Here is a 12,703-nt window from a genome sequence, read left to right as displayed (position 1 = left end):
TTATGAACGCGCAAGAGGCGCGAACCAAACCCTTCCAAGCGACTTTCACGAGCTTCGACGACATCTGCTCTCTCATCGTTTAGCTCAATTAGCATTGCAAGGCTACCCCCATGGACTTAACATGCGGGGCTGCAAGCTCCCGAACCGCCCGGCATGGGGGTATATTCACCGTAAGCTTTAGCGAACTCCACTCGCACTTTGTCCCGAGCTCCAAGTACTGCTTAGCTTACTATGTGCATGCATTTAGCGAATCACGGCGAACCAAAGACCTTACCTCCATGACGACATTTTACTGCACATCCTCAACTTTGCCAGCAAGGATCTACTTCGCACTCTCACACAGACGTGCCGCATGCTCCATAGCCAAGGCGCAAGATACCTTCTCCGCGACGGCGTCTCCCTCGCAACCGACAAGCAAATCCTGTCGTTCATGCTCTTCATCGTCCACAACAGCGGAGGCGAGCGGCCGCGCATTCTGCGTCTCCGTGAGCTGACATTGTCAAGGGAACACCCCTCGCACGTCGAGCGACCAGGCTCCAATTCGGTGCCACCCTCTGAAGACCCCGGGATGTTGCTTCACGGGCTCTTCGTCGCGCTCGGGTCATTCAGTATTTTGACCAGATTGACAATATACGACTCTGAAGAGGTCCTGGGCTTGCATCCCGCGCTTCCGGAGGCCATCGCCGGGCTCCGCACGCTGTTACAGCTCAATGTCTCCTTCGTCGGGCCCCGCACTGTCCGGATGCTGAAGGCGCTCCGCTCCGCCCTATTCTGGGCCGACATCAGCATCGAATCCGAAGTCGAGCTCCCCCTCGAAGACAAGAACCCGATGTTGCTCCTGCACAGCTCCCGGGACTCCTTGCGGGGGCTCTCCGCGACCTTCTCCGTCAGCACGCCCGACAGCCCTCAGTACCCGCTGCTCACGACCCTCCGGCTCAGCTACACCGACGCCCTGCGAACGCAGCACTACGCCCATGCGTTCCCGCATCTACGCACCCTCACGACCTGGGACTGCTGCGGATGGGACCACGACGAAAGCATCGAAGAGCTGCGCATCCAGAACCAGTCTGAGCAGGAGCGCCTCGGGACGTGGCCTGCGCTGGAGAGCTACCAGGGCACCATCATGAACCTTTATCTGCTCGGGATTCGCTGTCCCATCCGCACGGTCGCACTCAGCCACTTCGAGGACGAGCTCGAGCCGGAAATGCTGCACGCGGTGCTGGGGGACGCGCGCCCGCGGCGGCTGCAGCTCCGCATCGAGGGCGGGTACTGGCTGGTCGCCCCTGAGTTCTTGGAGACGTTCACGCGAGCGGGCGTCGAGGCGCTCAGGCGGTTCGAGCTCATCGTCCAGCTGGAAGAGGCTGATCGCACTATGTGTGTTTACACTACTTTGGTGAGTCCACGTCTTTTTCTTTTCGGCGCTCTGGCAGGCAATGTTCATGTCATCTCGCAGGACTCGATTTTACTGAGCATTGTTCGCCCGCTGAAGGACCTTGTCTCGTTCAAGCTATGCTTCGACTGCTCGTCTATCAAACGCGACGGATACGGAATGAAGACACGCCAAAATGATCCGCTTGAGCGGCATGAACAGGATTTGGCAGACTGGGACATCGACGACTACGCGCATCGCATAGAATACGAGGCCAGCACAAAGATCCAGTCGATTTCTGTGTCTTTGAAGGGGCATCGCACACGGGCTGCCGAGACGGTCACGCTTGGCGCGAAATGGTCGATCAAAGACAACTCAAGCGACGACGAAGACGACGGAGGCAAACACAGCACCAATCAAATGTAGTGTCGTCCTTCAAGCACCGAGCGAAGACTCTCTACAATCATTGCTTCCGACATAGATTCATCGTATGTTATTATATCTCCTAATCTACTTTTTCACGATTTGGGGTACTGGTTGCTTTCGCATTGTTGGTTTGAGGCAGGTGGTGCGAGCGGACGTCAGATGGGTGAGTAGATCACCTTCAAGACCTCTTTTAGAATACACGTTGTTGAGATTCTTGACAGGGGAGCACGCGAGAGTTGCTTAACGTCGGTGCTGCAAGAGGCGTCCGGTTCTCGACATCTGTATCTGGGATGTTGACTACTTACACGACACCGGTGCAGCGCTCGACACGTTGGGCGGGCTGCACCTCGCGCTCTACCATGCCGCATGCGTGCAAGCGAACTCGTTGCATGCACGCGCGCATCGTCGCGTCGAGCGCTTTCAAGAGGTTTGATTGCACTGGCAGTAGTGCCCTCATCGTCGGCTCAAATGAGGGCGTGTAACGAAAGCATGATGCCGCCCGACGCTGCACTGCCGCTGTCCGGGTGCGGACGTGTCAGCACGTAGCGAGGCGCTGGCGGATTTGCAGGAATTGGACTTTCTGAACACAGTACTGCCCTCACGCTGATCAGGTGAGCCGCTGCATATCGTGCATGGCAACAGAGACGTATGGACAACAAAGCTTGCGTATGCCAACGCTTCACGCAGCTTCCGTGGGCGTTTCGTATGAACATGTCCGCGCTGCCTGTGGCAAAGCTGTCATCAACCAACATACGTGGCGACGTACTTACTACTAGAGGCGTCAGGTATGTGACATTTTCCTAGACTCAATGCACTTGCGAGGTCCCCTTCTGATGATGCCTATGCAAAAGACCATCAGGTTGCAAATGTAAGGTGGTTTGGTATTTCTACGCGTGCGGTGCTAATCACAAAAGTCGTCAGCCGACTCCCCCGGAGGTCCCAGTCGAACTGCTCACGCAGGGGTGCCGCTCAACATTTGTAAACGTCCACTGGCGACGCTCAAGCACAGCACCAAAAAACGGCCTGATCGGTTAATGCATGCCCGATCAGACCAGGGCGCGTTGAAAGACATTGGAGGCAGTTCTGCTCAAGATGAGACCTATCAACGAGTGGCATCCCGGCGATGTTGACGCTCACAGCAACCCGCTGTACGCCGTCCGTCATCTACGTCTCGGGCCCAGGAGCGCCAATGGCAACATGTCCCGAGTATAAAGAGAAGGCCCCGACGGCAGTGGATCCTCACCCCGCTCGGTCGGTACTTCGTCTTCTACTCCTCCGCCCCCCTTTACACTTCGCTTTCACTCTACTTCACCCTCTGGTTTAGGGATGTTCTCCACGTCTTTCTCGCGTCTTTTCACTCTTTGCTCGGCGCTGGCTGCCCTGAGTGTCGGCTACGCCGCGCCCCACGCCCGCCGTGCCAACCAAATCCCCCCGGGTCCCAAGTTCGTTGTGTACACCGACGCTGCGATCGACGGCGGCGTCCTGCCGCCGCTCGACCAGATCGCTGGTTTCAATGTCATGTGAGTGCCCCCCACACTCCCAGTATACACATGTGAAGACACTGAACACCGTTCGCACAGCAACCTCGCCTTCCTCCTGACGAGCGGCCCAGCCGACCAGGCCGCGAACTGGGCCGCGCTCCCCGCGGACCAGCGCGCGACGCTCAAGGAGCAGTACAACTCCTTGGGCGTGTCGCTCGTGGTGTCCGCATTCGGCGAGACGGAGCACCCGACCTCGCAGGACCCGACGACGGTCGCGAACAACCTCGCGCAGTTCGTGCTGAACACAAACCTGGACGGGATCGACATCGACTACGAGGAGTTCGAGCTCGTCACCGCACAGCCCGGTGTTGGGGAGGCGTGGCTCACGACGTTGACGCAGGTCCTGCGCCAGCAGTTGCCGCAGGGGCAGTTTATCCTGAGTCATGCTCGTGAGTGTTGTTGTCGTACGTGGGGTTTCTTCAGGAGGACTGACCATGTGCGATAGCTGTTGGCCCCTGGTTCTCGCCCGGCTTCTGCCCAGGGGGTTGCTATCTCACGGTCGACAAGAACGTCGGTGCCCTCATCGATTGGGTACGTAAAAGTCTTCGCTGTGTCATTGCTCTCCGTACTGACCATTCGGCACTCGCAGTACAACATTCAGTTCTACAACCGTGAGTCCTCTACATCGAACGTTGCAAATACACTGCCCTAACATGCCGTCCATAGAATCGCCCTCGCCCGGGTACGACGACTGCGACACCCTCCTGAACAGCACGCCCTCCTCCATCTTCGCCATCCAGAAGTCGGGCGTCGACGTGAACAAGCTCGTCATCGGCAAGCCGGGCACCACGGCCGACATCACCAACGGCGGCTTCATCGACCCCGCGACGCTCAACCAGTGCATCCAGACCGCCATCGCGGGCGGCTGGCTCGCCGGCGTCATGGCGTTCCAGTTCCCCCACGCGGACACCACCTGGGTCAAGACCGTCCAGGGCACCGCCTTCCCTTGAGCAGACATACGCGCGAGAAATGACGGACGCGGGCCTGCCGGTAGACCTTGCGGGCTCCTGTACGAGAATATGTAGTAGTGCTTCATTTACGACCCTGACGATCACGAACTGTATTGGTACGAGTAGGAGTAGTCACGAGTAACGAAGCCAGCCTTTTTGCGGGCGCATGCATATGTTCTGGTGTGTGGTGCACTGTGCTGCGATCCTAGAGGAACCTTCGGGCTTTCGTGCATGCTACAAAAAGGTGGCGCATATGAGTGAGCATGTTTCCGAGGCCACAGTGTCAGAAATGTATGACAAGGTCTCTACGCTCGCTGCTTGAAGTACAGCCCTACATTTAAGAACTGTCTTCGCTGCCGTCTTCATCGTCGCTGGGGTCGTCATCGAGAGACCACGTCGCGCCGACCGTGACTGTCTCGAGACTCCGTGTGCGATGACCCTCGACGGATATGCTGATTGACTGGAGCTTCGCGGCCGCGCTGAGCTCCTGTTGCATGCAGTGTGCGAATTCGTCGATATCCCACCCTACCAGGTCCTCTTCGACCGGCTCAAGTGGAACTTCCTCGACCGACCCCGCTCCCCAAGCCACGTACTTGATAGACGAGCAGTCCAGGCACAGTCTGAACGCGACGAGGTCCTGTAGCGGCCCGACGATGCGCGATGTCAGCACGGCCGGGTCCTGCGACACAATATGAACACTGCACGACGATTTCTGCACAAGAGAAGGGTGTACTCGCCAGAGTAGCGGAAACGTCCATGTCGCGGTCATTCTTGTTTAGAGTGACGAGGAGTTCGAGTCGCTCGAGCGCCTCGACACCGGGGTGCGCGAACGTCGCCAAGAAGTCGGGATCGACCAGCCACTGCCCGCCCTCGACGCGGAGCTGCAGCCGCCGCGGGCGCGCGTCGCCCAGCACCACGCGGAGCACGGCCGGATCCAGCGTCTCCTCCTCATGGTCGAGCTCCATCGTGCCGACGGGGCAGCGGAGCCCGAGCAGGTACAGGTTTGTCACCGACCCGCGGTAGCTGTCCAGCGAGGGCCACGCCCCGAGGCGGTCCTGCTCGTCCTGGTTCTGGGCGCGCCGCACGTCGTAGTCCTCGTCGTTGCCCCACCCACAGCAGTAGTCGGTGTTAAGAGCGCGCAGGGCCGGGAAGGCGCGGACGTAGTGTTGCGTGCGCGGGATATCGGTGTAGCTGAGGTTCACGACGGTGACGAGCGGGAATATTGGACTGTCGGATGCGCTGACGGAGAAACTCGCGGTCAGCCGCCGCAGGGTGCCCTGGCAGCCGTGCAGGAGCCACATCGGGTTTTGGTCCTCGAGGGAGAGCTCGCTCTCGTTGTCCCGCGCTTCGGACTCGATGGTGATGTCGGCGTAGAAGAGCGTGGAGCGGAGCGCCTTTAGCATCCTGACCGTATGTATCCCCGCGAAGGAGACGGTGAGCTGGATGAGCGTGCGGAGCCCGGCGATGGCCTCCGGGAGGTCGGGATGCAAGCCCAGGACCTCCTCGGAGTCGTAGATGGTCAACCGGAGCAGGCAGCCAAACGAGGCAATGGCCTTGAAGAATCCATGGAGGAATATCCCGGCGGTTTCTTCCTGCAATGGCACTAGGTCGGAATTCGGTGCGTCTTCGATACATCGCTGTCTTGACAAAGTCAGCTCGCGGAGAAGCAGAACGCGCGGCCGCTCCTCGTCGCCGCTGTTGCCCACAATGAAGAACATGAACGACATGATTTGTTTGTCGGTCGCGAGGAAGACGCCGTCCTGGAGGAGGTAGTGTGTGCCGTGTTTGTGGAACATGCGGCACGTCTGCATGAGAGTGCCGATTGTGCCTTTGCTGGCGAAGTGGAGGATGTGCAATAGAATGTCGTCGTAGAGGTACGGACTCTGGCCCGCCATGGTCTGTTGCACGCATGGTAAGATATCGTAGATTTACACAGGACGTGGCAGAGACTGAAGACAACTCCTCGAAACTTACGGATGGCGTAGCTTGATGACTCGGAGGACTCAGTGTTGACGGGGCTCGCAGTTTCACACTGGCAGCTGGCCAGCAGTAGCAAGACGACAAACAATGAACCTTGGAAAGCGGTCCTGAGTGGCACAAGCCCACGAACAAACGAACGTAAGGGCCTGAGTGGCGCTGTGTCGGGCAATCGACGTGACACTGACAAAGCTATTTTCGGGGCTCCCTCTTGACTCGGCCATACTTGAAGGTGGATGCGACCGTTCGGACAGTAGAAGCACTGTTCGCGGTCGGCGAAGGGGCCGGTGTATGCGTGGCAACTGTTGGGACACATGTCGGTCTCAATGGGGGACACGCTGGTGAGCTCGGCGACAAGTTTCTTGACTTGTTCGAACGTCGGTATGCTGTCCTGGATCTCGGGAAAGCGCTCCGTGGCCGAGAATCGATTCTTCCGGTAATCCTTGTCGGAGTGGCCATTTTCGAGGAACAGACGCAGGGCATATCGGAGGTCGTGATTCACCGGGTCGGAGAGATCGGGGATCGTGCGCGGGAGGTTGCGCATGCGCGCGATCATATCGGCGTCGAGTCCCGACTTTTCGTGGGTCGCTGTCTTGAGCAGCTCAAGGAACTCCTGCTGGAGACGGAGGTCGGCCAGTCGCGCGACGGGGGGAGCTCCGGTGTTCTCGTGTCTGCCGTATTCTGGATCGTCCTCCTCCGGGGGCATTTGGCCGGCCGCCGGGTCAGGAATAGGTTCCGGAATGATGTGTTCCTCGTCGTGAAAGGGGAAGGGTGGGTCCGGCGGCGGACCATCCGGCTCCCCTCCTGGGCCGCCTGCGAGAGGTTCCTGTGTGGGGGAACGACTCGGAATCTAGATGCTCGTGTCAGTTCCTGGGTAGCGATACGGAACATGTGCTGTATGTGTACCGGGTCATCGAGTCTGGGCACATCTGCATCAACGTTCGGTCCGGGGGGGTCTCCCTGTGGTTCTAGCGTGAGTATATGCGCGCGAATAAGAAGCATATACGCACCTCTGGCGGCTGCAATACGTCGGCAACGCGTCTGCGCTTCTCGCGCACTGGCGGTGGCGCGGGAGAGACCTCTCCGCGCGGACGGCGTACACCCGCCCTCGCTTGCTGGGGGGCGCTGGCTACGTGGTCGAGGAATCTGAAAGTGTCCTCTTGGCGGAATGGCGCGTGTGCGTGGTAGGTAGACTCGGAAACCGGCTTGAGGCGACCGCCGCAAGCCTTCTGACAGTCACACTGATGCGCGCTCGAGTTGCTGGCGCTTCCTTGTCCGTTGCGAGCGTCCATGTCGTGGGAGAGCGGGAAGGGCGCTGCGGGAGGAGCGGAGGGCGGGAGGAGCAGAGGGCGGGAGGAGGATAACGTGGGGAGAGGCAAAGGTGATTCACGCAGGTTGTAGAAAAAGTCGACATGATATTGGTCTGTCTACAAGGCTACACTATGTCGACCGAGATCGCGAACCTACGTAGAATGGGTGGCCGGAATTCGTCGAAGTCGACCGAGTGTCGACAGGTGTCGACACTCGTCGACAGAGACATTGTGAATGCGGCGTGGGAATCTGGCGTCTGGATGCCCTCATCCGATTAACTCGGATTTGAAACGCTCCCTTACGATTCCTCCCGCCTCCATACGATCTTAATCGGGGGGGGGGGTTTTCACTGGGGTTGAGTATCCAGCAAGCATGGGATGGCACTATGCGCATCTCGGGCGCTGCGATATTCACGTTTCCTGATGCAGACCCCGGTCAATCACGCACATACTGTGGGCATTATCAACACATGTGATTGTGTATGCATTCAAGTGATAGTAATAGCAAGTACTATACAGAAAGCGAGGGAATATGGATAACTTGAAGCGTTCGATGCCGCTACTATCGTACATCGACCAGAGTTCTCAAAGCTTAAAACATATCATACGCGCGGAACTCATCCCAACTCCTGTCCACCAGCGGCGAAGCACCACGCTTCGCTTCATGAGTCTGCTCAGCCTCCTTCACCGCGTCATGCAGACCCGCCAGTGGGGGTCCCACAACGACAAGCGGCGTGTGCGCCCCCGGCGGGGGCGTGTGCACCTCCTGTGGCTCGACCTCCGTTTCCATCTCCGCGTCCGCAGACTCGACGTCGTCACTCAGCGACGGAGACGACGCCCGGTCAGGCTCGGAGACGACGGTCGACGTCTCCTCTGTCTCCGCCTCTTCAACGATGGCGATGGCGATAGGGGCTTCGGAGGATGTGGACTCGGAGACTTCTGTGGGGTCTGCGAGCTCCGTGCGCGAAGGCGGTTCGACGTCGATGTCCACGACAGGCGCAGGCTCCTCAGGCTCGGCGTCCGCGTCTGGGATGTCGATCTCGGGCGTGGGAGGCTGCTCGGAGTTTGCTGGGGATGGTTGGGGATCGGATGTGGGGGTGTCGGCGGGGGTTGGAGTGGGCTCGTGGGCTTCAGCTGAGATGAGAATGTGGGGAGTGGCGACGGTGGGCTCGGGCTCGACCTCCATCGGGGCGGGCTCGGCCGTGGCCACGGTAAAGGCAAGAGTAGGTGCTGCGTCCACAGGCGCAGACTCCGAAGAAGCCTCGACTTGCATCGCCGGTTCCTCCGGCGCAGGCTCGGACGGCGTGACTTCTGCCGCCTCAGTAGGCGCAGACGGCACCTCGGTTTCAGCCACGGACGGCTGCTCCCGTGCCTTCTCGCGCCCGGTCCACCAGTCCCAGACGACCCCGCGCCAGCGCTCGACGCGCTCCGCCTCCCGCTCGACCATCCGCGCCAGCTCGCGCCGCGCCGCGCGCACGCCCGCATCGCCGCGGCTCTCGACCGCGTCGAGCGCGCTGAGGATGCGGCTCAACTCCTCCTCGTACGCGTGCAGCGGCGCGTTCGTCGGGGTGTACGCGAGCTTCGGCACGTGTGCGAATGGGTCCTCGTCGGTCGTGGAAAGGGCAGGCGACGGAAGGGCGACGACGGGGTCGACGGTGACGGTTACATGCGCGCGCGTCTCGGTGCCGTCCGCAGCACGCACGGGGGTCTCGTAGTCGAGCGTCGTCGGCAGCGCGAACGCGGCCTTGGCGGCGAGGAAGCGTGTGCGGAGGGTCGAGATGGACTTGAGCGCGTGTGTGCGCGCGGCGTGTGCGCGGTACGCTTCTTGGATCTTCTCTGCGGCGGACACTTGCTCAGGCGTCGGGTTGGTGAGGGGTGCGAGCCCGGGCTCGCGCTTCTGCTTCTCCGCGGCGGGGACTTCGGCTTGGGCGGGCTTCGGGGATAGGATGGGGATGGTGGTGGCAGGGACTGGGGTGGGAGAGTGCGCTTTAGGGTGAGGGGTGTCCGCGAAGGTGTAGGTTGGGGACGTGGAGGGCTGGTCGGACTTGGTGGTTCGGATGGGGCTGCGTGGTGCAACGCTCGCCCGGCGGGGGTTGGGGGACGTGGTATGGGCGCGCATGCTGCGACCGTTCCGCGCGTCGCGACTCTGTCTCTCCTGTAGCGGATCGTCAGCCATCTGGGCAGATGCGCGATCAATGCAGCCGAAACTTACCTGCTCCGAGTCCGAGTCAATCCCAGCAGGCACGAAGCCAAGCGCGCGCAAAAGAGACTGGAGGGAATCCTGCTGCGGCCTCAAGGGGGCGCGCTCGCGCTCACGCCGAGCGGCCTCCTCCTCGAGCATCGCGCGCCGGAGCTTCTCCTCCTCGATCGCGCGCCTCAGCTTCTCCTCTTCAAGTACCCTCCGCGCGCGCTCCTCCTCGAGCATCCGGCGGCGCTCCGCTTCTTCGCGCTGGCGTTCCTCCAGGAGGACACGGCGGAGACGCTCCTCCTCCTGCCGCCGGCGCTCCCTCTCCAGCTCCAGCACCTCGCGGCGCTGCTGCTCCTCGAGCATCTCCCGCCTCCGCTGCTCCTCCAGCAGTGCGCGCTGCTGGCGCGCGTTCACCCCATACGGCCCAGTGGAGAACGGGGACGGGGACGCGAAGCCGTACGGCTGGTAGCTGGCGCTGAGGGGGCGCTGCTGCGGGTAGTATGCACCCCCATCGAGGTCCATGTCGAGGTCGAGCGGGCTGTACTCGTCATCGTGGAAGGAGCTGTACGGGGCGGCGTAGGCTCGGCGGGCGGCGCGGGCGCGGGCGGCGCGCTGGCGGGCCTCTTCCTGTGCGCGTTGGGCGGCGACGAACTGCTCGCGGGCGGCGCGCTCTTCTGCGAGGGCGCGGTAGTAGTCGGAGTCGGAGGAGGGGGAAGGGTAGGAGGGGGCGTAGGAGGCTTGGGGATAGTAGAAGGGGTACATCGTGTTTGTGATTTGTGTTAGGATGTGTGGATGTTAGTGTTGGTGGGGAAGCGTGAGTGCAGAGCGGGGGTGTATATACGTTTACTGCGTACCTCGCCAGTTGAACCTCCTCCATTCGAGATATTTCTCCTGGCCGGATGGGTTCGAGAAGGGTCGTAGGCGGGGGCGAGAGAGGTGGGGTCAGCTGGAAAGTTCTGGACAACTCCTAACCCCAGGCTAGGGCTTCTTTGTGCTTCTGTGCACCCCGCCCTGCCGTAAGTGGAAGGTACATACAGCCGGCCTACTACCACCGCTCGCGGCGACGCCAGGACCCCACCACTTTCTCCTTGACACTGCCATGACTTACGGTGCCCTCATCCTCGTCATCGTGGACATCAGGGTTCACGTCCTCTTGCGGGAGGCTGCAATCTTGGCCGGGGAGCGAGATGGTGGGGGTAGTGGACGAAGAAGAGGATGGGGGAAAGTTGTAGGCACCGAGACTTTATAGAGGTCCGGAAAGAAGGCGACACAAGTCGAGGACGCGTCAAGGATCGCGCATACGTCATTGGACTTGGGGCGCGATCGCCGACGCGATGCGACGCGTCCGTCCCATTTGGCCGGCGCTTATTCTGCTTGCACTATGTCTCGGCGCTTGAAGCTCGGCCTTTGTATCTCGTGGCGACTCTTGTTGGCTGGGAGCCGAGCCTTTACTACTGGCCTTGGACGACGATGACAATGGCGCACCCGGCAGTGCACAGCCTGAGGGAGCATATAACCAGGGCGGCGAGGTCAGCGAGGTCGTCGTGGTGAGTGACGAAGAGGAGGCGGAGCTGGTGCGCTTGCGGTCCGGGGATGGCCACAATATGAGATGAAACACAGGACAAGGTGACCGCTGAGGGTGAGTTTGTGCACCTTTTAGGACGACAGTGGGCATGACGGCGACGCACGCATACAAAGCCGAACCAAGACACCGCTAGTCAATGGGGTTTCGCAGTACTTAATCACGTCTTGACTTCGTAGTAGCGAAGAGATCAGCGACCAATAATGTAACAAAGAAGAAAGGTGTGTGTGTAAATGTGCTAAAGCTACGACGTTTGCGACTCAAAAAACAAGCGCCAAGATAGTACAACGAGCTGCCATGTGTATACTATGTGGTCAGGTACCGTTCAGTCCAGTATCATTTTCAGCGCTTGTGGCGTTGATTGCTCTCTCTTCTCTCTCTCTCTCGCTCAGGCTCAAGCGGACGACATTTTGCTGCTGTCCACGTCGCCAGAGGGCCTACAATCCAAGCTCGACTCCCTAGCATCCTGGTGCTTGCGCAATGGGCTCGCGGTCAACGTATCAAAGAGCTTCTTACTCGCGTTCGGACCTCTGCCACTTGCCCTGCCTCGAATCACCCTCTATGGCGAACGACTGCAGCTGACGGACTGTACCGCCTACGTGGGCGTGTTGCTGGCGACGTCGAAGCGCAACGTCTATGCAAATCATCGCGTATCGCAAGCGAAGAAGGTGCGCGCGGTGGCTAACTCTACTCTAGGAGTGGAGGGGCTCATTGGTCCCATACCCCCCTTCTTCGCACGGAAGCTTTACAACGCGCGCATACATCCCCATCTCATATCTGCATGCGTGGTCGACCTCGACGTCAACACCGCAGACCTGCGCGAGCTCGAGGACGTACAGAACACCTTCGCGCGCCGCATGTCGCGACTGCCCGCCCACACCCAAATACTTCCGGTGCTGATGGACCTTGGGCTACGTCCGCTTCGATACGCCCGTATGCTGGCTGTCCTGGTGCTACTAGAGGGACTTGTGACCACCGCGCCTGTGGTGCCCAGAGCTGCTCTCGCTTGCTCCGTCGCTCTCGCTCGACGCGGTCAGCGCTCGTGGGCCGGCGATCTCCACCATGCCCTCAAGGCACTCCCGGTCCCAGTACAGTGGGACTACCGAGCAACACCTACCGTCGACCGGGTGCGCGACGCGCGAAAGCGTGTTCTCGAGTCGCTACTCCAGTGTGCACAGGCTTGCATCTCCGGGTCGACAAAGCTTGCCCTCTGGAAGTGGGGTGTCATGCCAGCCATTGCTCGGAGGCCGACGCTTGATGACCTCTTCAAGCTCCGCCCGTACACTGCGATAGCCCGCATCTCACATCGCCGGAACGTCGCCCGCTTGCTCGCAGGATCCCTCCGTACGCCATCGAGACA

At 60.5% G+C, this 12,703-nt stretch overlaps 5 protein-coding genes across 5 annotated transcripts; 3 read left to right on the top strand and 2 right to left on the bottom strand.

The window, feature by feature from the left end:
• Positions 1 to 48: 48 nt before the first annotated feature.
• TRAVEDRAFT_65708 (uncharacterized protein) lies at positions 49 to 1,865 on the top strand. The gene is made up of 3 exons (XM_008042346.1): positions 49 to 170; positions 248 to 1,393; positions 1,454 to 1,865. The coding sequence occupies exons 1-3, from the start codon at positions 111 to 113 to the stop codon at positions 1,793 to 1,795; spliced, it is 1,548 nt and encodes a 515-aa protein (XP_008040537.1). The 5' UTR covers positions 49 to 110; the 3' UTR covers positions 1,796 to 1,865.
• A 1,256-nt stretch (positions 1,866 to 3,121) lies between these two features.
• On the top strand, positions 3,122 to 4,286 carry TRAVEDRAFT_127472 (chitinase; the record flags this gene model as incomplete). Its single annotated transcript, XM_008042345.1, has 5 exons — positions 3,122 to 3,315; positions 3,376 to 3,725; positions 3,782 to 3,867; positions 3,926 to 3,947; positions 4,003 to 4,286. The coding sequence occupies 5 exons, from the start codon at positions 3,122 to 3,124 to the stop codon at positions 4,284 to 4,286; spliced, it is 936 nt and encodes a 311-aa protein (XP_008040536.1).
• Positions 4,287 to 6,501: 2,215 nt separating this feature from the next.
• TRAVEDRAFT_127186 (uncharacterized protein) lies at positions 6,502 to 6,969 on the bottom strand (the record flags this gene model as incomplete). Its single annotated transcript, XM_008042344.1, has 1 exon — positions 6,502 to 6,969. A coding segment is annotated over one exon (468 nt), but the record flags the coding sequence as incomplete, so codon positions are not given.
• Positions 6,970 to 8,981: 2,012 nt separating this feature from the next.
• TRAVEDRAFT_127811 (uncharacterized protein) lies at positions 8,982 to 9,692 on the bottom strand (the record flags this gene model as incomplete). Its single annotated transcript, XM_008042343.1, has 1 exon — positions 8,982 to 9,692. A coding segment is annotated over one exon (711 nt), but the record flags the coding sequence as incomplete, so codon positions are not given.
• Positions 9,693 to 11,738: 2,046 nt separating this feature from the next.
• On the top strand, positions 11,739 to 12,677 carry TRAVEDRAFT_76963 (uncharacterized protein; the record flags this gene model as incomplete). Its single annotated transcript, XM_008042342.1, has 1 exon — positions 11,739 to 12,677. A coding segment is annotated over one exon (939 nt), but the record flags the coding sequence as incomplete, so codon positions are not given.
• Positions 12,678 to 12,703: the final 26 nt, after the last annotated feature.

Source organism: Trametes versicolor (assembly GCF_000271585.1).
Source record: "Trametes versicolor FP-101664 SS1 unplaced genomic scaffold TRAVEscaffold_8, whole genome shotgun sequence".
Taxonomy (NCBI): Eukaryota; Fungi; Basidiomycota; class Agaricomycetes; order Polyporales; family Polyporaceae; genus Trametes; species Trametes versicolor.
The sequence above is the reverse complement of the archived record's forward strand: the minus strand, read 5'-3'. Positions and strand labels throughout refer to the sequence as shown.